Source organism: Ictidomys tridecemlineatus, chromosome 8 (assembly GCF_052094955.1).
Source record: "Ictidomys tridecemlineatus isolate mIctTri1 chromosome 8, mIctTri1.hap1, whole genome shotgun sequence".
Classification (NCBI taxonomy): domain Eukaryota; kingdom Metazoa; phylum Chordata; class Mammalia; order Rodentia; family Sciuridae; genus Ictidomys; species Ictidomys tridecemlineatus.
In genome coordinates this window covers 37673661-37696099 of record NC_135484.1, presented here as the reverse complement: position 1 = coordinate 37696099, position 22439 = coordinate 37673661, and the positions used below count along the sequence as shown (strand labels likewise).

General features: G+C 39.1%; 1 protein-coding gene across 1 annotated transcript; it reads right to left on the bottom strand.

Moving 5' to 3' along the window:
- On the bottom strand, nt 1–21840 carry Hddc2 (HD domain containing 2). The gene is made up of 6 exons (XM_078019246.1): nt 21687–21840; nt 20421–20542; nt 18737–18839; nt 13708–13776; nt 5486–5624; nt 1–369 (listed from the first exon to the last, which is right to left on the bottom strand). Exons 1-6 carry the CDS (start codon nt 21756–21758, stop codon nt 272–274), a joined length of 603 nt encoding a protein of 200 aa, XP_077875372.1. The 5' UTR covers nt 21759–21840; the 3' UTR covers nt 1–271.
- Between the last annotated feature and the right edge of the window lie 599 nt (nt 21841–22439).

The window sequence follows — 22439 nt, the reverse complement described above, 5'->3', positions numbered from 1 at the left end:
TTTAAGATGTTAAATATTTATTTATTTATTTAATATTTAATTCTTAGAAAAGGTACTGCCTTGTCCAGTTTTCATCTGTGGCATTATCATGACCACTTCCTGTTCTGTGGCTTCTTTCAGTATTCAAATCATATCACATTTCTTTCTCAAGTCCAGACAATTGAAAATAAATAGATTCACATTGGGGGAAACCACTTGACCAAAAATGGCAAAACACAATACCATGAAACAGAAAAATGAAATATATATTATAGGAGTGCAGCAACAGAGCTCAGGAGCATGGCTCCATGGAGGCCGCAGATATGTTCGCATTTCGTTCTGCCTCAAGTTCAGAAACAAGCTGGACGATCTCAGGATGACTGAATTTTCCTGCAAAGCAAAAAGACAACTGCTGTTGAGAACAGAAGGCACCTACTTCCCCACCTTGACCCCACGGCTCAGGGGGCTCCATTCTTTGATCTGATCCATTCTTCTTAGCAGAAGGACACTCTGGATCCTAGGAAGGGGACAAGGGATCACTTTATTCTGCCACCCAGGTGCCACCAAGTAGAATGATAATCAGGCAGAGAGCCATCAATTAAGCAAAGCCACAAGATACTTCACCAGAAGCCCTTATCTCTATCAGAAACTCCAGGAAGGAGTGAGACTACTGGAGAGCTGAACCCAATCTGTTCATTCCAAAACTGCAAGTAATTAAGGGGGACACAGCACCTATATATAAAAGAGGAGTGGCATGACCAGGGGTTCTAGGCTGTCCCAGGATGTGAAAAAGAACACAAATACTGCACTGGCTATCTGTGCTGTCATCTCTGCTGCTCAGCCCATTCCAGATTTCTGCACTGGGCAGCAACCAAGCCCAAGCTATAATACGTCAATGGTGTTTAACATGGGGGAATGTTCAAACCCAGCATCTCTTCTCCCACTCTCTTTTTCTGTCTGTAGGTTACTGTTGTTTACTCTTCATTCCACACTAAACTCTATTTAATCCATTTTCAGTCTCTTCTCTGAAAATTCCCTTCCCTTTCTTGGCTGGTCCTGAGGATGTGGCTTCCCCTGACTGGTCTTGTAATCTCCTAAGGCTTTTACCATAGGGCTGAGGACCATCTCCATGCACCTGGTTACTGCTTCCACAGTGTACTTAGCTCCACTCTGCCAAGGTCACACTACCTGGCTACTCCACCTACTGCCCCTCATGACCGCTGTCATCTACAGAAAGCACTGTAAGCCACTTCTATTCACGCCTAGAAAATTACCACTTGAGGTTCATTGTCACCCATCAGAATTCGTGATGTCAGTGCTCATACAGACTAGCCTTCTAATAGCTTCTCTCTCCTTTGGAAGTCCTCTTGGTCTCTCTGATAGCGACTCTTTACTTCTTAAAACACATTCTTCCCTTAGCTTCTGGAATCCCTATTTTCTTCCTCCATTTTCTCCATCTATTGGCAACTTCATTCTTTCAGCTGATCATGTCAAAAATCCTTGGACTCCTCTCACAAACACCCCACATGCAATTATCCAACAAATCCTATCAACTCTATATTCAAAACATATCCAGGGTCTGACTATTTCTTACTGTGTCCCGATCATTCGGGTCCAAACCACCATCACTTCTCACTTGGATATGGCTGTAGTCCCCAGATATATTCTCCCTGCTTTCAGCACAATTGGCTTTTTTTTTTTTTTTTTTTTTTTTGGTACCAGGGATTGAACCCCGGGGTTCTTAAGCACTGAGCTACATCTTCAATCCTTTTTATTTTTTATTTTGAGACAGGATCTCTCTAAGAGCTTGCTGAGGCTGACTTTAAGCTTGGAGATCCGGGGTGCTTAAGCACTGAGCTACATCTTCAATCCTTTTTATTTTTTATTTTGAGACAGGATCTCTCTAAAGCTTGCTGAGGCTGGCTTTAAGCTTGGAGATCCGGGGTGCTTAAGCACTGAGCTACATCTTCAATCCTTTTTATTTTTTATTTTGAGACAGGATCTCTCTAAGTTGCTGAGGCTGGCTTTAAGCTTGGAGATCCTCCTGCCTCCATCTCTCAAGCCAAGTGGCCTTTTTAAAATTTAAATAACCTTGACATGATGGCTCACATCTGAAATTTCAACTACTCTGGAAGCTGAAGCAGGAGGATTGAAAGTTTGTGTCTTTAAAAAAAAGAAAGCAAAAGAAAAAAGCTAGGGATGTAGCTAAGGGGAGCAGACTATCACCGGGTTTAATCCTCAGCTCTGAGAAAACACACAAACATACATGCACATAAATATTCTTGGGCTCCACATCCTCTCAGGGCTCCTCATCTCACTGACAGGACAGGTAAGGTCCTCTAGTGCCCATAAATCCTCCATGAGCCACTTCTGGAGGCTCATCTCCCACTCTCCTCTCTTATTCATCTATCAGCCACAGCCTTTGTACTACTCCTCAGTGAACAAGGATTCAGAAAGCAAAGACAGAAAAAGAAAATACAAAGTTGTGAAGTGAATTTAAAAAAAAAACAAAAACACTACAGCCTTGACCTCTTAATAGTAGTCAATTCTACATACATCTTTGATTGTAAACTTTTCTGTAGGAGTTACTTAAGATAAGTGAGAAACTATTGCTTGAATCAGTTATATTATTTTTATTTACTAATTATTTAGTAGAACCAGAATAAAAGTATAGTGAGTCTTAATCTCAATTCAGCTACAGGCCATTCACCATCTTTCTGGACTCAAGTTTCTTTCTTAGTAAAATGTGAAATTTAGACAACTCTTCCACTCACACATTTTTAGTTCTACTGGTACTTCATATTTCATTTTCTATTTTTCACTGTGAATATACTATGATAGAAGATAATTATATAAAATGTAAAGAATCACATAAATATAACCTATATTCTAGTTACATTATTGGTGAGATATGCTATCTTGAAACCCAATCCTTGCCTTCAACATGAATCAGAAAACCTTACCTATAAAAAGCCAGATAGTAAATATTTTGGGCTTTGTGGACTGTATAGTCTGTTATAAGTACTGAGTTCTGCTGTTATAACACAAAAAGCAGCACAGTCAATATGTAAAGAAGAGGTATGACTGTGTTTTGATATAACATTATTTACACAAATAGGTAGTGACCTAATTTTGCTCTTAGAGCACAGTTTGCTGATCCTTGGTTTATAAAATTATTCTATTTGGTTTGTTATTAACTTAATAACTTACTAAGTTAAATAGAATAAATTTAAATTATTAAGTTTAAATTAACTCTACTTATGGAAATATTTTTGAGCACTCGCATATCAAAGACAGGTTAAACCAAAACTGGTCTTGGACATCAAACAGCTTGCTCTCTATCAGTTGGTGATCAAGCAGGGTGTTGGGGAGCACTACAATTAAGATCTGTAATGTCCCCCAAAGGCCCATGAAAAGGCTTGCTCCTCAGCTTGGTTTCAGGTAATAGAGAGCATGTCCTCAAAGGGAATTGATAAACAAAACCCTTTCCTTCTGCACCCCACACCCACCATGTCCTAGTCACAAGGTGAACAGCTTTGGTCCACCATATGCTGCTGTCATGATGTGCCACCACAAGCCCAAAATAATTGGTTATTGACTAAAACCTTCAAAACTGTAAGCCAGAATGTATCTTTCCTTTTCATAAGTTGATTGTCTCAGGGATTCTGCTGCAGTATGAGAGCTGACTAATGAAGAGAGAGATCCAGAGAGGGACCTCAGTGTGTAGACTATGAGACCTTGGCAAGCTCTTGATCAAGTGCAGACTGAGCAAAAAGAAAATGTTTAATTGTGACAGGGTGGATTAGGAAAGGAGACCAGAGAGATGGGTGGCCTTAGACTGCAGATCTTTTTAGGTCACTCAAAAAGTATCAGGATTTTATGTTTTAGAAAAAGAAAAGCCACAAGAGTTTTTAAAATAAAGAAGTCAAGCAGCTCAGTGATAGAGCATTTGTCGGGTCTGCATGAGGCCCTGGGTTCAAGCTCCAGCACTGCATTAAATAAATAAATAAAGACAGTCATGATGATAACTATCTACAAAAGAAGACAAGAGACATGCAGGGTGTACTTGCAAGCCTGCTGGCAGGTTAAGTCAGGAGGCTACAGCAACAGTCCAATAAGAAATAATGAGTGCCTTGTCTAGAGCAGAGGAAGCAGAGCTGGAAAAAGAGAAAAGGAAAACTGAATCAACTTCATTCTAATGCAAATATATTTGGAGCAGAGACTGTGAGCTAGTACTTTTCTCTATTTGGTGAGGCCATGTGGGGTCCTGAGAGGTCAGAGAAAGGTCATCCCTTGCAGGACACTCAGGAGAAAGGCAGGTTGAGCAGAGCCTGAAGAGTACCCAGGGAAGAGAGTTTTCTTCCAGGGAACAATAAGAAAAACAGCTATCACTAATACAGTGTTCTCAGCTCCTGACCCTGTAAAGAATCAAAATGAAGATTGCTAACACTTACTGCCAGGCACTACTCTAGCCTACTATATCCTAAAACAATCCTACTTTATCCTACAAAGTATATCTTATTCCCATTTTAAAGATAAGGAAACTAAGGCCCAGGGAGGTTAAGTAATTTACTGGTGGTCACACAGCTTATAAATGGCATATCTAGGATTCAAACCCAAGCAGTTTGACTCCAGGGCTGTGCTATGAAGTACTATAATGATAGAGGTGACTGCAGCTATAGAGGTTTTCCTGTTTTAAATCTCGATTTCTACCTCCATCTCACATGACACATACAGATCAAAGGGCCCTTTCAAACACATAATCTTTCTTGGATCTCAAAAATCAACCTTGGACTTACAAAGGATATTATGATCCCTTTTTGTTTCAAATGAGGCCACAGGCTCTGAGAGGTCAGGAGGCTATCCAGAGGCACACAGTGGGCATGGGGCAGAGGTAGAATGTGAATGCGATGCTCAAGACTCCAAGGCAACGATGCGTTTCAGTACCAATGTCATCTTACCATCAATCCCATTATATTCTTCTTAAATGCTCCCAACAGTTGGTTTTATTAACACCCTGCTAGTCACTTCACTTAGAATAAGCCAAACTAAAACAGATTCTTATTGAAAATAGCATTATGGGGGCTATGGATGTGGCTCAAGCGGTAGCGCACTTGCCTGGCATGCGTGCGGCCCAGGTTCGATCCTCAGCACCACATATAAACAAAGATGTTGTGTCCGCCAAATACTAAAAATTAAATATTAAAATTCTCTCTCTCTCTCTCTCCCTCTGTCTCATTCTCTCTTTAAAAAAAAAAAAAAGAAAAGAAAATAGCATTATGACCAGGTGCGGTGGTACATGCCTGTAATCCCAGGAACTTGCAAGGCTGAGGCAGGAAGATCTCAAGTTCTAAGCCAGCCTTGGTAACTTGGTGAGGCCCTAAGAAATTCAATGAGACACTGTCTCTAAATAAAATACAACAAAGGCTATGGATGTGCCTCAGTGGTTAAGTGCCCCTGAGTTCAATCTTCAGTACAAAAAAAAAAAAAAAATAGCATTAAGTACCTGCTGTGGAATCATAGAAGTCTTGCAGCCTCCCAGGCTTATTTTCAAGGTCCTCGTATTCAAAAGCCTGAAGAATCATTTCACACTGGTCCAGCTGCTTCACAAATTTGGCTTCTGCACTAGCTTGGGTCTCATACTCCTAAGGAAATGGAAAATCAAAGCAGCAAGGTTAGGTAGGTATTTCAGGAAACTACTGGTTATAGAACCAGTAGTGAGAGTCATAGCTCAAATTACTTTGGCTACATTTCACCCCTGTTTGCAAACCCTTCAGAGATACTTAATTCACAGCTTAGCACCAGAGTCCATGCAAGAAGGATGCACACACTTCCTTCCACATATTCCACCAGATGCCTTGGAAATCTCACTTGTTCATCCACTCGCTTTTCTTCTGGTTCATTATCCTGCCTTCATTTCAAGGTCATTATTTCACCCTCGTCCTCCCAATACTGGGGATTGAACCTAGGGCCATACACATGGTAGGCAAGTGCTCTACCAAGGAGCTATATCCCCAGCCCTTTTTATTTTGTGACAAGGTCTTGCTACATTGCCCAGGCTGGTCTTGAACTTGTGATTCTCCTGTCTCCCAAGTAGATGGGATTATAGGCATACACTACCATGTCTGGTACACCTGACACCTGAGCAGTTTAGAGGTTTGTAACTTCAAGATGACACTTCGCCTTGTGCTTTTCAACTTTTACTTTCCTCCTCATAAGGATTACCTTTTTCTCTTAAACAAATTGCTAGCTTCACCCTTTGCTTTTGGTTACCACTTTACCTGGGAATCTCTGTCCTTACTTTTCCCACTAAGTGTAAGATTACTTAAGTCCCTCTGGATTCTGACTCTTGAGGAGATAGTCAGATCTATGAATTTTTGCACATACCAGTGTGGGTCCTATGTTGGTGGCAAGGGGTGAAGGTGGTGGGAGAGGGGCAGCTTTCCCACCTTTCCTCTTCCCACTAGTCCCTCCCTCCCCAGGGCAGACCTGAAACTAGGAACTCTAGCAGTTCTCTGAGCAGGACACATGCCACACAGACAAAAGTCCCCATGAATGCCATACAGGATCATCCTTCTATTAAGACCAAAGTGTTCCCACCTGGTTTCTCTGAAAACTTCTCATTTGTAATTCCACCCATATGTGTTCAGATAATAAGCCTGTCATACTTTCTTGGCAGAGTGACATAATACAAATCACTGAAAGGCTTCTTGGTTTTTATTAGATACCTTATTTTTTTTTTATAAAGGCAGCTCTTTGGATTTGATAAAGCTGAATATTATACAGGGGAATCATTTAAATATGCAACTCAATACAATTTGCTTGATCTCAAAGGCTCTTAAAAATAATTACATCTTATTTAAGTGTTCATTCACATTCATAGTTATATAGCAACATTAAATAAAGTTTATGATTTAACAAAAGGAAATGGAATACTACAAGCAAAGCAATCTAGCATTTATTTTCTATTGAAAATCAAAATTAGAAAATATCTGAAGATCACTAGCAAATATAATATTTTGTAGCAAATTCTGGTGAACTCCAGATTTCTTTTAAAGGTAAATTGTTGAATTTCCCCCCAAAAAAATCAATGGTAAAGGGCCTTCTCCAATTTTATTTTCCCAAAAGGAGGCAGGGCACAGAGAAGAGTATAGACAAAGCTCTAAGGGTGAAGGATTTGGAGAAATGACTGCAAGTAGCTCCCAATGACAGGACTGAGTGTTACAGGAAGGAAAAGTCTGAAGATGGAGGCTAGAACCCACACTTGAAAAGCCTGGTGTGGACACCACAGTTTGCCCTGTAACTCCTGGGCATTACCAGAAGGTTTCAAGCAGGAAGAGTCCCCTTCTATCTGATTTTAGAAAGCTCACTCTAAATGAGATCTGGGTAAAAGCTAAACCAGAAGCAGAAAAATCAGGTTCTGAGACTTTGTAGCACTAGCCTAGATGCTGTCTGTTCTAAGACCATGGCAGTGAAGACAAGGACAGTGGGGAGAATTTAAGAAATCACAACGATGAAATAAAATAAAATAAGAAGGGAAATGGGAAGAAAAATTGAAAATGATTTCCTAGTTTGGGGCCTGAGTAACTAGGTAGATGGTAAACCAGGGAGCAAAGGAGAAGAAACAGACAAAAATTGACAGAGCAAAATAACAGCAAAATCAAAATATCATGGATATTTTTTACAAAAATAAATGAACAAACAAATAAATAAATAATAAAGGATGTGACATTCCCATGCATTTCAAATTCTACACAGATGAGACAAAACATCTCCAGCTATAAGCCTTGCAGAAGCTCTTTCCACCTGTCAAGAAGAAGCACCAAGGAAAAAGAGGATGCCTGATGGACAGAGAACAGAATACAACAGCCAACAGGTGTTTGCTAGAATTCTCAAATTTTCAGAAGAGCAGTCCACACTGGAGGAGACCTTGTCCACTCTACTATTGGATGAACACAGGCACAGTGCAACCTACTGCACACTCCAGTCTGACCTCCTGGGTGCCCTTCCAGGACAGATGCCCTGTGAGAAGAAACTTCTGGAACAGAATCAAGACAGAGTGGGATAAGGATTCTAGAGATGAAGAAAAGAAAAGAATCGGATTAAAATGAAGAAGGGAAACAAAATTAAGCCAAGTGTAGTGGTCATGTTGGTAACTCAATTACTTTGGAGGCTGAGGCAAGAGGATCAAGGCCAGCCTGGGCAACTTAGCAAGACCTTGTCTCAAAATAAAGGGCTGGGGATTTCAGTGGTTTCTATCCCTGGTACCAAAAAGCAAACAAACAAACAAAAAGGATCAAGAAATTTCTAAAAACAAGTTAACATGTTTTTTCTAACACTTCATTAAAAAAAAAGAAAGCTGAAGAGGAAGTTTTGTGAATTTAAGAAGGCAATCTGTTCTCACCACAAAAAAAAATGGTGATGAAGATTAGACAGGTAATTAATTCTAGGAAACAGCTGATTAATAATATTCCTCCATCCTTCATGTTCTTCTACAGTAGCTCCTTACTAGAAGCAAACAATTCCATTATAATTTTGATGGTTCTCCCTATTTCAACCATAAAAACCCAAACAGGTATTGTATCTATTTATTAGATAAATTTAGCCATCCTATAATTCACAATGCATACATATTTCAAAACATCATATGTACATAAATATATAAAATTTTTGTCAATTAAAAAGAAATAAAAATTAACAAACTGAAAAAAAAAAGTCATTCTGAATCAAGTTTCCTTCCAAAAGTTCAGGAAAACTATAGTTTTCCATCAAAACAAGCAACAGAAAGCACAGTGGTTAGATCCTCTACTTGTTTATCATAAGATAAAGAAAGTAAGGAACAAAACAACATCTCCACAGACAATTTACATCAGACAGATATTCAAAATAAGAGAGAGATCAATTCTACCACAAAAATTTCAAAAGGAGCTAAAAATGGAGGAAATGATGCAAAACATAAAAAAGAACAAAAGAATCAGATAAAAGGTAATCTTAGAAATGAAAGTTAATCAATAAAAAGTACAATGCTAATTAACATGACAAATAGTGCTTTAAGAGAAACAGAAATTCGAAAGGAATTTAAGTTGAAAAGTAAAAAATACAAAATTAAAAGAAAAGGAAAAAAAGCTGAGCATGGTGGCATAAACCTATCATCTCAGCTACTTGGAAAATTGAGACAGAAAAATCCCAAGTTTGAGGCCAGACTGAGTAACTTAGCAAGATCCGGTTTCAAACAAAAATCAAAAGGAAGAAGGAGAAGAAGGAGGCAGAGGAGGAGAAGAAAATAAACAAATGATTTCAGAGAAACTGTCAAGTATTAAAGCTAGGCAAAGAAAAACTAACAAATGAGTAGACATAGAGTAATCTCAGAAGAAAATCAAATAAAAAAAATTACATTTCAAAAAAGTTTTCTTACAATCAAAATTTTTTTTAAAGATTTCAAAGTATATGTTAAAAATGTACCCAGAAAAACCAACACAAAAACACACTGTAATAGCTGGGCGCAGTAGTGCATGCCTGTAAGCCCAGTGGCTCAGGAGGCTGAAGCAAGAGGAACATGAGTTCAAAGCCAGCCTCAGCAAAAGCGAGGTGCTAAGCAACTCAGTGAGACCCTGTCTCTAAATACGGCTGAGTATGTGGCTCAGTGGTCAAGTGCCCCTGAGTTCAATCCCCAGCACCCCAAAACACTCCCCAAAACCAAAACCAAACCAAAACAAAAAACACTGTAATACAATTACCAAGACCTAAAAGAAAAAAAAAATTCTTCAGATACCCAAAAAAGAGCATCTGGCATATAAGGAAAATAAAATTATGATTAGACTTTAATAGCAATGTTTTATGTCAAGAAAAACATGAGAGAAACATACTTAAGATATTCAAGGAAAGAAACTGGGAGCAAAGGACTTTATATCCAAAGAAACTGAAATTAGAAAGGAGTTTATGTACAAAGAGTACAGAATGCAAGAATTTAGAGAACATAGTTCCTATAAGCCCTTCCTGAAGACTCTACTAGAGAATAAGTCTCAATCAGAACTGTTAAGAAACTGAAATAAGAACTGGTGGTGAACTTCAATGATATAGTTACTTACAGAACTAAGAATGAAAAGGAGAAGCTATAGCATGCAATGGTTAGATGTTCTGAAAACACAGACACAATACAATGATTATAAAAGGGAAAAATGGAGATAGCAGAGGCAAACTGTTTTCAGTATCAGAAATGAGAATGATGGTATATAACTACTATTCTGAGATGACACATGTGTAAAGAAGAACAAAGCAAATAAGTGTGGATGAAAGTCGAATTCCAGCATCCTCTGTGTACTATACAACCAGGATTGTGTTCGTACTGGGGTCTTAAAATACCATTTTCTATTTAAAAATAAACAAAGAATCCAAAGGCATTTGGTATGCTAGGCACTTGGCATGGGGGAAGAGCTGCTTTCATGTTTAGGGGCTCACAATGTATTTCTTTTTTTTTTTAATACCTTTATTTTATTTATTTGTTTTTATGTGGTGCTGAGGACCGATCCCAGTGCCTCATATGTGAGGCAAGCGCTCTGCCACTGAGCCACAAATCCAGCCCACAAGGTATTTCTTTAAAGTGAAATGCAGGAGGTAAGGTAGCCACCTTTCTGAAATACATTCAGGGGGGGGAAAAAAAAAAAAAAACTCTTTCCTCTTAGTTTACTGAAATCCTATTTTACACTTCCAAGATGAAAGCTAAATTATAATCAAGGCTGTCTAATTGCTTTAAACAGACATGCCCCTCGGGCTGATAAGTATTTAGAGTAGTGAATAGCTATGGTGATCAACACTTCAAATATGAATCAACTGGTATTTAATATGTAGCCAGTATTATTCTAATTCTCATGGGTACAGTCTGACCATATTTTCTTAAACCAAAATCATAATATAAGTACTAGAGGCAGAGAAAAATAGAATATATGGACAAGGAAAAATAGAGCTTACTATATGCCAGGCAGTATTCCAATTGCTTTACACATATTAATTACTTTAATTCCCTCAAATATATAATATAGGTATATTATCATTACCATTTTATAAATGAAGAAATTAAATAAGTTGCTCAGGGCCACAAAGCTAATATATGAAGCTGGTATATGAACCCCAAAGTCTCATATTGAAGCCCGTAAACTAACACTAGATATGAATTATAACATACATAAATTATTATAGGTCCCTGTACTATACTAAAAAGTTCATATCCATCTGAACCTTGCATGTGACCTGTAACTATGACTTATTTGGAAATAGTCTCTGCAGAAGTAATTGAATTATAAGGTATTCATACTGGATTAGGATGGGTGTTAATACAATAGAGACAACTCTGGGCACAGACACTAACATCGAACACCACATGACTAAAGGAAAGAAGTTGGAACAATGCTTCTATAAGCCAAGGACTGCCACCTACTAGAAGCTAGAAAGAGGTGAGGAAGCATCCTTCCCTAGTGTGTCTGGAGAAAAGTTCTTCAACAAGCTTTGCTTATCAACCAAGAATGGCACAAAATAGCAAAAGTGTTACCTATTGGGGGGTTATCAAGGATTTTAATTCTATGGTTTATATTTAATCATCTCCAGAGTCTTTCTTAGTAACTGTCGTAGTATACTACTTGGAATACTGTTTAAATTCAAGTAAATTTTGCAGTAAAATTTTTAGCTAGTTGCTCATAGTTAAGAAAATAATTTTATAGACATTACCTCTATATTCACAATAATTAGGAGTCACAAAAGGACAAATTATTATAAAAGGTTTTCAAATTCTGAAGTTTCTTCCTTAAAAGACCATACATGGATTAATTCCATAAACTCAGGTGCCATTATTTTCTCTTTATGTATGAGATGCAACCTACTCCACTTCTTTACTCCACATCTTAGAAAGAGTGTTCCAAAAACTACTTGAAAGTACATATTTGGAAACAAGAGACAATTTTTCCTAAATAAATCCTATTATACCATAACAGATACCACCTACACCAGGCTCCAGGCTAGATACCATGCATACTTCACCAGATTTAATTCTCATTACTGTTCAACAAGGCAGATGTTAAAAGCCCACATCTCTCATTTTAAACCCTGGCACCAGATTGGTTTTAGATTTCAAATTTTCTTATTTTAGAAAAATAATATGGCACATATAATGTATATTACTGAATACCTTTAGTGGGCTCTAGGGTAGTACTTAGCTACCAAACAGATGAATATTTCTCCATATAAATATAACTATCACAAGGAAGAGGATGAATTAGAACTCCAAATAGCCTAATGTTGATTCAGAGATGATTTTGCTGATAAATGAGTTCAAATGAGGTCAAGTTTTAAAAAACTGGTTCTCTGAGCTTTGTGAATTTCATAATTGTGGATATGGGCAGATAGGTAGGCCTATCTGACTTTCACTTCCTAGAAAAGAAACAGGTGAACAAAGTCAAGTAACTCTGACTAGAAGGCACTGATTTCTGCACCCTACCCACTGCCTTAAAAGGGCTATTTCATCCCATAACGAAGCAAACCACAGAAATAACAGTGCACTACAGAATCTGATGTTGTAAAACATGACATTCTAGGAGGAAAAGTCTATTCAGGGTTTCAACCTCATTCATGTCCCATCTCACTCCCAAGGGAAGAACCAACCGCATCATGTGAGGAACTAAGAAAGGGACCTCTGCCAGTTTTGATGTTCAGGAGAAAGGCAAGGCAAGGTGGGGGTCTGGGTATGTGGAAACACAAGGTGGAAGACCAGGCTCTGAAGGTGAGCACTTTGAAGGAAATGTGAGAAGTGAGAGTGGAAGGCAGGGCTACCTGCGCACAGTATTAAGAGTGAGTCTAGCTGTGGCTCTAGAGGCTGAGGCAGGAGAATCACAAATTCAAGGCCAGCTTTAGCAGCTTAGCAAGGCCCTAAGAAACTTTGTAAGTCTCTCTCTCAAATACATAAAAAGGGCTGGGGATATGGCTCAGTGAAGTACCCCTGTGTTCAATTCCTGGTACCAAAAAAAAGGGGGGGGGAATTTTTTTTAAAAAGTGGGTCTAAGAGCTCCAGCAAGGCTATGCCAGTGCAGGCTGAAAGAGGTGAGAAACGGTACCATAGAGGTGTCTTGTTTTCCCTCACAAAGGATATGCAACATTAGGAAAGGAGGCAATAAGATAAAACAACTTACTTCCCCTTTCTATCCTCCCTGTCTTTTCCTTCCAGTCTCACCTTCCTTGTCTATTGGCAGCATTGGGAAGGGACCAAGCATAGGGAGAGAACCCCCAGGCTGAATGAGCCCCCATTCAGTGCCAGGCAGCACAGTGAACTTTCACCTTTACTTCACTCAGCCCTAATGACCCTTCAAGGCTTTATGACCGCCACACACTCAATAAGAGGAACGTTCCCAAGGACATACAACTAGGTGGTAAGGTGAATTCAATCCCATTTCTGAACTTCCCCCAAAAGCCATGCTCTTTTCAGAGACCAGAAATGGATAGGTGGATATAAGCAAATCAGCAAGAAATCCAGGATCTATTAGTCAAAATTCATCCCAAGCACTGTGGTGGTGAGAGAAATGGGGACTTCGGACTGTGAGCCCCAAGAGATTCCTGCAGCCACTTGGAGGTGAAAAACAGACTACCATTTGAGATAGCTTGTTAAGGCAATCTAAGCAAACTAAAACATGATGATCCATATAAATTCAGTTGCAATAAATAAAAAGTTACCTATTGTATACTTACTTCCCAAAGTTCATAGAGCTCCTTTCTGAGATCCTCTGGTAGGAGCTGGGTTATCTGTTGCATAGCTTCCTGAAATATCAAACTATTATTTTCATTATGCTCACATTTGTCTAAGTTAACAACTAGTTATGTTACTGCTTAACAACTATACATGAGTTATAGGCTCAGATTATTACAAATAACTCCTATAGGGGCAGTAGAATAAATTGACTTACATTGGTATCAACATTTTTGTGTAGCATTATATTTATTTTCTATTATTAATATTATTTTATTGGAAATTTAAAATACTACACAGGGCAATTACTGTTATTAACATGAAGGAAGTCATAGTATAGACCTTCATAGGTTCACTAACTCACAGGCTGCAAGTGGAACACTTCTGTCCTCTCTCCACAAACATGCTCAGTGATCAGAACCCAGCCTCTCAAGAGACTCCCACATGGGTTTTAGGCAGCACTGTCAAAACCACTTTCCTATGTCAAGCTAACAACAGTCTTTGTAGTTCTTCCACCATGCTTAACCCCATCTTTCCTGCTATCCTCACTCATCCACAAGAATAGTGTCAAATGGGGGGTTGGGGGAGTGATGAGCTAGGTCAGGCTCTCTGTGGCCAAAGTAACTAAGCAAAGGGATGGCCTCATAACTCAAACCAGGCCACTCTGGGTCCTTCTCCACATTTTATCTAACAGAAGCTGATACAGGGAAGCCACTTCCCTCACCAGAAGTCTGAGAGTTAGCCAAAACCCAAAGAAAGCTGAGGTAAGAGAATAAGAGTGGAGGGTATTATGTCCCCAGTAGTCGCCCCTCCAGTACCTGTCACCACCAGAGGTCCATAGTAAAACCCTTCCATCCCTGAAAGTTATAAGGACCTGGGTGAGGTTGAAAGAGAAACAAACAAAAACAAAACAATGATTTTTCACTGTGTGTGTGTGTGTGTGTGTGTGTGTGTGTGTGTGTGTGTGTATGTGTATGCATGTGTGCACGCGTGTGCATACACAAAGCCCAAAGATAATGAAATAGGGGCTGGGAAAAGGATTTGGCCTGGCCTGTGCAGCATGAGGCCCTAAACTCATTTATAATCTTTACAAAGTCCCAAGAGTTAATCTTATTCCAGTCTCTTCCCTCAAGTTTTTCCAGTATCCTTCTAAAATATCACATTTTGGGGTAAACTTACTCTCAAATGGCTTTAAATTCCTTCATTATCTCAATACATACCTTTTACTCTCACTTCAGTTCTTCTAACCAGGAAGCTAGTCTCCTTGAAAATAGTATGGTTATAAGAACCATTTTTGCAAAACATAAAGGTCATAAATGAAAACAAAAATGGATATTTATGTGTGTATTTATTACTTACTGGGAGGAAAAAGTTTATCAAATACATTTGCTTACAGAATAAATCACATTTACCAATGCCAACAATCAGCTCTTAAAGTAACAGCAGCATGCTGTTCAATCACAGAGCTGTACTCCAGACTACCCTTAGTGGCATAAAATTTAGTGTATTTTATACTTACATTCTTCCTTGCTTCTTTCTTATGATCTCAGCAAAATGCTTAAGAAAGTACTTTACGTTTTCACAAAAACAAATGTCTTTATAAATAGATTGCTTTTTCCCACACTTTCTAGAATAAAAGTTTGCCCATTCCTTTTGTTTAAACTTTTATTCTAAACTTTTAGAATCCAAACATCACAATCCTGCTTTAACAAGGAACTACTTTATTCCCTTTAAGGTGATATACCCAGTAGTGAACATAATTTATGTCTTAACTGACCAAGGTGGAAGAGATGAAACTATCACCTTCCTCATGCTAGATACTATATTCCTATAAATGTAACCTAAGACTGAATTGGCTTTTCAGTGATCACATTCCAATACTGACTGATTAATCAGCTTTCTGTTAACTAAAACCACCACATTCTTTAAAACAGATAACAAGCATTTTGATGCTCTTCCTGAAACCGAGTAGATTTTCTGAATCTAAGCTCATTGATATCACTTATTATTAAACAATTAGAACTGCAAAACAGTCCTAGGATTTAATGGCAGATGCAACAGAATCATCACTGCTTTCTAAAATAAACCCTTGGAAATCAACTTCACTTGAGTCCAGCAATCATGACCACCTTCTGCTTCCTGGTCTGGAGCCCTATACCCTTATTTCTGTACTCTCACTGTGTTGTTCAGACATCAGTCTAGTGACAATTTCCCTAGCTTCCTCCAATAGCAGAACATGTCAAGAATTTGCCTGAAGTTCTGAGCTGAGTGGAACTGTCAGCAAATGTCTTGTGACAGGTTTATGACGAGTATCCGAGAAGCATCATCTGTCATTCACATACTGGGGAGGTCAAACAATGTGGTAGCTAGGTGCAAACTGCATGTGAAATCTGGCTTCTTGTTTATTAGCTATGGAACCCTGAGCAAGTCCCTAACCTCTTTGTCCTTCAGGTTTCTCATGTGTAATAATGGTCCTTTCCTAAGAGAATTGTTGTAAGGACTGAATTATCATATGTAAAGTGCTCTGAACCTGGTACATACAAGCCCTCTGTCAAAGTTCACTATATTTTTCATTCCTTCCATCCTGCATGTTCAATCCTATAATAATGTTCTACCCTTATCCTTTTCCTCCCAAGTTTCTAGCCACTTTAACCCTTGCAGATATATATGTACCATGACTCTGCCTTCCATTTTAATAAGCTTTTCACTTTGTAAAGGAATATAACCTGCCATTGCTAAATTCCATTTTAAAGGTCATCTCCCTAATCTTAATGATCCTGACAGGAAACACACACTAGCTCAGGTTATAATGTAAAGTTTATGTTATTGTATTTAGGAAAGAGGCTAGACTATAAGTATTGCTTTTGGCCCCATTCCTGGATTTTCTCTTCAATGCCTTCATCTTTCCCTTTCATCTTAATACCACGTCCTCTATAACAATCAGCCTTCCAGTTTATCTAGTATTTTTCCTCCCTCCTACTTCAGTTTGAAGCCTTGTGGATATGGTGAGCTAGTCTCTGGGCAAATGAGGCTTCCTGGTTCTCTTTATGTATGTTCCACCTCAAGCCAAGAAATCCTCATTTAATTATCTTAATGCATGACTTAGACATCTGAATCCTATTCATAAAACCATCTCCATAAAAAATTGTTTGCCTCTCTCATCTTCCTTTCTGTTCCCAAATCTTGACCAAAAGCAGGAAGAGATGAAGAAATATGAGTGCTCTCTAAGACCTTGGTTTCTGGCCCAAGAACTTGCTGTTCTTAAGCTGTTTCCCTGTCCCTTCCACCTGGGACATTATTCCACTGTGAATCAGCAAAAGCCGGCAATGGCTAAGAGGTTTTATGAGGCCAAGAGACAGCATCTGGAAAGACAGCAGCACCCTGATTATTCAGGTACTCCATGGGGTAAGACCGGCCAGGACTTGACCTCTGTTAGGTCAGTGGTAGGTGGAGATCTTTCACACTGACTGGGGTTCTTCTCCAGAAGGTTCTGACTTAACTCCTCTGTGGTGCAATTCCTTGTGTACCTTTAAAAAGACAATTTGTCTTTTCCTCTTCTTCTTTGTCATATTTCTCCATGCCTTCTCCTCACTTCAAAGGTCTTTGAGAACCTTCTAGTACTTCAGTATGATTTCCCTCTACATATCCAGATTTACCCAAACAAGCTGCATAATTGAGTTTCCCTCATCTTTTTCTTTGATATTATTACACTCACCACCCTCTGTTTCAAGTGCCAGTTCCTTTCTGCAACTCAAGACTCTTTGAGCAAATGGCTTTCTTTTTGTATCAATTCTGCCAACACAACAAGAATTCTCAATTCATGATAGTAGACTTCTATAGAGAAACATTTTCTTAGATTCTTCCCTTTCTGTCATGATGGTTTAGGCTATCTTGTAGACCTATATTTTGGCAGGAACAGGAAGGCATTTCTTATACTATTCTTTGTTTTCAAAATTTAGGGTGGGTTGCAACTCTGAAATTAGGACTCTACTTCTTTGTGGATTTTCTTGCCTCTAGAAGGGTAAAAACCCTAATGGCTACTGCACTTTAGTCCCCCACACCTCTGGAAAAAGCTATTTATGCCTACTGGAGAGCTAGTGATGTAGGTCAGTGGTTAAGTACATGCCTAGCATGCTTAAGGCCTAGGTTCAATCTCCAGTACGGCAAAGGAGAAAAAAAAAAAAAAAAAAAGGAGCCACCAGTCTTCTTAAACCATCTCAGATCTCAATAAAAGCTCCCTTGCTCAGTAATTTAGGACAATTTAAAGGTCTACCACAAAGTAGTTTGTAACAATCTGTGACTTAGAAACTATTCATTCAGCATTTTAAAAGTCATCCTTAATTTTCCAGCCCTGGTTCCAAAATACCTTCCTCTTTCGCCCTGGACTCTGAATTTAGGGTTCACATCAACATTGATTTTATATTTTATTGATGTTACTGTTTTTTTATATTACAAGTTTTCCTTTATTTTTTTTAAACTTCCAATCACTGAATTAGAGGATAAAATTCAAATTTGCTAAATAATAATTATACTTGTGATCTAGATTTTCTCTCCAAAGAGCTTAACTAGCATGAAAAATTTCCACAAATTAACTTAAATTCCAACTATTTCTATTGCTATAATGAAAATCATATTATCTATGTCTACATTTTAATGACTGCCTATCCTTGTGTTAAACAAGCTATAGAACAAGCATAGATTCCTATTCTTGTGTAAACCACCTAAGAAAGTTAGCTCCAATAGCTTAGTCCTTGACTCTCCCAAGGCTCTGCCTCCCACTGATCCAAAAATTAAGTCCTACACCCTTTGCAATCCCAGCTAATGGCCTATTATCTTGTAAGACCCATTTTAACATTCTCCAGCCCAGGTCCTAAAACTAAACATATCTACACCTAAACTCTCCTTTCTGAGATACCAATGAGACTATCTAGGTGGTGTTCTCCTTTACTGCAATAGCTCTATTGAACTTAGCTATGCTCTAGCACTGGGTTTTTCCAGTGGTCTTTTGAAGAATCAATAATCAATACTGACCTCTTCTCGCCTATGTTTTTCTTCTTTGGGGATGTTATCTGCTGGTGCTATGTCCCCAACGATGCATTCTGCCATATCGTGAACCAGGGCTAGACGTATACATCTGATCAGGCAAGAAATGGTGAAAATTATACAGAATTATATTCACTATAAGTTTTCTTTTCTATGCTATTTTTAAGTTACATAATACATTTTTCTCTACCCCCACAGATTTTAATGCAGTATTTTCTAAAGTAATTATATTCCATTAGCCTACAAGAGTTCTGAAACAAAACTGCTAGTATAATATTCAACATAATATAGAAGAGTATAGGAGAAACTCTTTGCATGATTTTTTTTTTGATGACTGGTTTCTAAATCTCTCTTTAACAGGTTTGTAACTTCAGATTACAAAGCCACGAGATAATCTGGTTAGCATTTACTTACTGATACAAAATTTACAAACAATCATTTTCCCCAATGTTCTAGTTAGATTACAAAATGAAGCCATTTATAGAGTCATGGGTAGAGCTGAACAGATCTGGGTTTGAATTCAGCAAACAACCCACATGAGATCTTTGCCAAATTATTTAAATATCCAATTCTGTCACCTTTCATTTATCATCTGTAAAAATAGGATAACAGTACTTCATAAAGTTGGTGTAAAAATTAAATTTGATAAATTATTTTCCTGGAACATTTTGATAATTCAGCAAATGGCTATGATTATTAGTGATTAATGATTTGTGATAATCATCATCAAAATAACAAAGGCAAGCAATAACACAAATGCCAAGATGACTCTGTTTAGCACTCCCACTGTTACACAGGCAGTACCAGACCTAATAGCCTTCTCTTAGGCTTCCCTACCTCATCTCCTTCTGAATCTAGTTCAAAACTTATACTCCTAAATTCATCTGTTTGACTTCACTTCCATCTTGTACTATTTGCCAAAAATCTCCTCTGTTCCTATGTACTGAGTAATAGGACTCCCCAGATTTCCTAAGGAATTCATCACTGAAATCAAATTGATATTCTTCTCCTTTCCAAGATATTTCTTTACCTTCCCTGCCTCCAGACTTTGGTTTCTATCCCCTTCTCTCTGTGTATTGAGCCACTACTACTTCTCTATCTTTATCAATCCTTAGAATCCAATTCCTGCTGCCTCTTCCATTAAGATCAATCAAGAACAGGGGATCTCCCCTACTGTTAGAATGCTTGCCTAATTTTGACAATAGCTTTATTTTCCTCCATACTTTTTTTAGAAGCTGATTTGCATTTCTGAAATTTATTTGAGATTTATTTACCATTTTATATGTTAATTAACTTCTGCTCTATGCTCCAAAAGCATTTTGAACATCCAACTACAAAGCCACCTCACAAATGGGTTCTACTATTCATAAAAGGGACAAATAGTATACTAATACAGCTGATAATTTTAGACATAACATTCTCACCTTCAAAGCCCTAATATTATGTTTATGTTTCCTCTGAGACCAAGGCCAGTTGCTGGTTCTATAACTTGCCCACAAAAAGCCCAGACTTCACTTTACAACTGAAGCAATCATCTCCAAGAGTTCTCCTTCCCACATCCTAAATCTGTTTGGCCTCAAATAGTTTGCTTGACATATAAACCAACCTACAAGAATGTGACAGAGGCCTTAGTCTCAGACTCTTACAACCATCTAAGTTCAGATTAGCTTACCTGTCTTTATTAAGATGGTCATCTTTGGTCACCATAGCCATAACTGCCATCCGATACATGTGATCTGATACGCTCTCTGGATTTTTGACATTTCTGTATACCCAGCCAGTCCGTGGGACTCTCTGATAAGTATTAAATAGAAAAAGTTAAAACAAAACAAGTCCTCTTACTATCTGCTATGCTTAAAAGATGTCCAGGGAAGAGCACATAAAGGCCATTATTTTAGAATCTATTATAAGAAAATGCTTTACGAAACCAACCAAAATGATCAACATCTGGAATCAAACTAGAGAGTTTGGTGGATGGGGCATAGTGAAATGTAATTCGCAAGTATACCAAAGTCCAAAAGTCAAGTTACTCTATTAATGACGCATAATTGTGAAATGTATACAAATCTTTTAGTCATAAAAACAAAATTACGTTTTTTCTAAACTACAAGAGTTATAGCTTTTTCCCTTCAAACAAAAGCATCCTACACAAGTGGAGATCACTGGAATGGAGGCTCTGAATTTGAACATGTGAAGGACTTCCAAATTCTGAAGCCAAAGGGAGAAATCATTTCTAATTGCTTGATCAATCCTACCAGTCAGGACTCTTCCTTTTTAATAAAAGGAAAAAAAAATGATGTGATCTTGTAAGACTGCCTTTCCGCCTCAGAATTCTACATTTCTAAATCATTTTATAAACAGTAGTCAGTGGCATGAAGATGATCTGCTTTGAACTTGGGGAAATTCTTCTGCAAAATCACTAACTGTAATAGGAGGGAGCTAGGGCAGGACGCACATGATGAAATTCCAATGTGTATTATATAAAAATCCGCTGGGGGAGGGTGTCTTGTTATCGAAGTCACTGTGTGAGAGTTCAAGCGCTCCACTTGACACCTGCTGGGCCGCTGGATTCCGTTCCTGCCCTGCGGCTGCTCAGGAGCATCCCGCACACGTGGGCCCGTGTACTCGGTGCAGACCCGGCAGGCGAGGGCCGCAGAGCCTCGGGGAACGGCTGCCTGGTGCCCTCGCTACCGGGACGCCGAGGATCGGACTCGGCCGGGCCCGGACAGGCCCCGCGGCCGGGTGCGCCACCTCTCTTCTACCACCGTCCACGACGCGGGTCGCCTCAGGAGGGTATTTCTCGACCCGAATTCCGCGCGGCAGAGAGGGCGGAGGACCGGGGCAGGCCGCGGGCCCGGCTAGGAGCCCCGAGGCCCCACCGACCCGCCAACGCGGCTGCCGCTGCCCGGTCTAAACAATCAGCCCCGCGCTCGCTCACCTTGAGCTGCCCCACCAGCCGCAAGAACTGCAGCAAGGACCGGGCCCCGAGGCCCGTGGAGGCCGAAGCCATGTGGCGCCTATCCCGCGGGTGGAGCCGGGAGCGGCCACCCGAGGCTCCGCCCCCTCCGCCCCGCCCCGCCCTCTCCCCCTCCCTCTCTCCCTCCCTCTCTCCTGGCTTCCTTCTCCTCCTCCTTCCTCCACCCACTAATTTCCTCACCTGGTTTTCTTAGGCCCTTCTGTGGAGTATCCCATCTTTTCTGGCTTTATTGGCTGCTGCTTGGGCATTGCACTTTAGGTCACTTGAGAAAAAGAATTTGCTAATACATTTAGAACTTTTTGAGTCCTCCATCCATCTCCCCAGAGGTAACCACTATCCTGAATTTTGATAAACCCTGTCTTTGCTGTTAATTTTTATCAAAACAACAACAACAACACCACACACACACACACACACACACACACACACACACACACACACACACACACACCTAAACAGTAAAGATTGGTTTTGCAGGATTTTTAGATTGTTTACACTGTTTGGGGCCCACTGAACAACTTTAATCTGAAGGTTTGTAGCCTTAATAAAAATTAGAAACATTTTACAAAACGCAGTCATTAAGGGCTGGGGATGTGGCTCAGTGGCAGTTCACTTGCTTGCCTAAGATCCTGGGTTCAATCCCCAGTGCCAACAAAACATAAATACAAAACTAAAAAGTAATTAAACACTCTTGGAACTCTGCTGTCAAAATAA

Bases quoted from the DNA above. Each gene is read 5' to 3' on its own strand.
- Hddc2 (XM_078019246.1), bottom strand. From the start codon at position 21,758: ATGGCTTCGGCCTCCACGGGCCTCGGGGCCCGGTCCTTGCTGCAGTTC. The intron at 20,543-21,686 runs GTGAGCGAGCGC...AATACTTATCAG, and splicing joins GGCTGGTGGGGCAGCTCAAG to AGAGTCCCACGGACTGGCTG. The intron at 5,625-13,707 runs GTAAGTATACAA...CCATTTCCTTAG, and splicing joins AGCTCTATGAACTTTGGGAA to GAGTATGAGACCCAAGCTAG.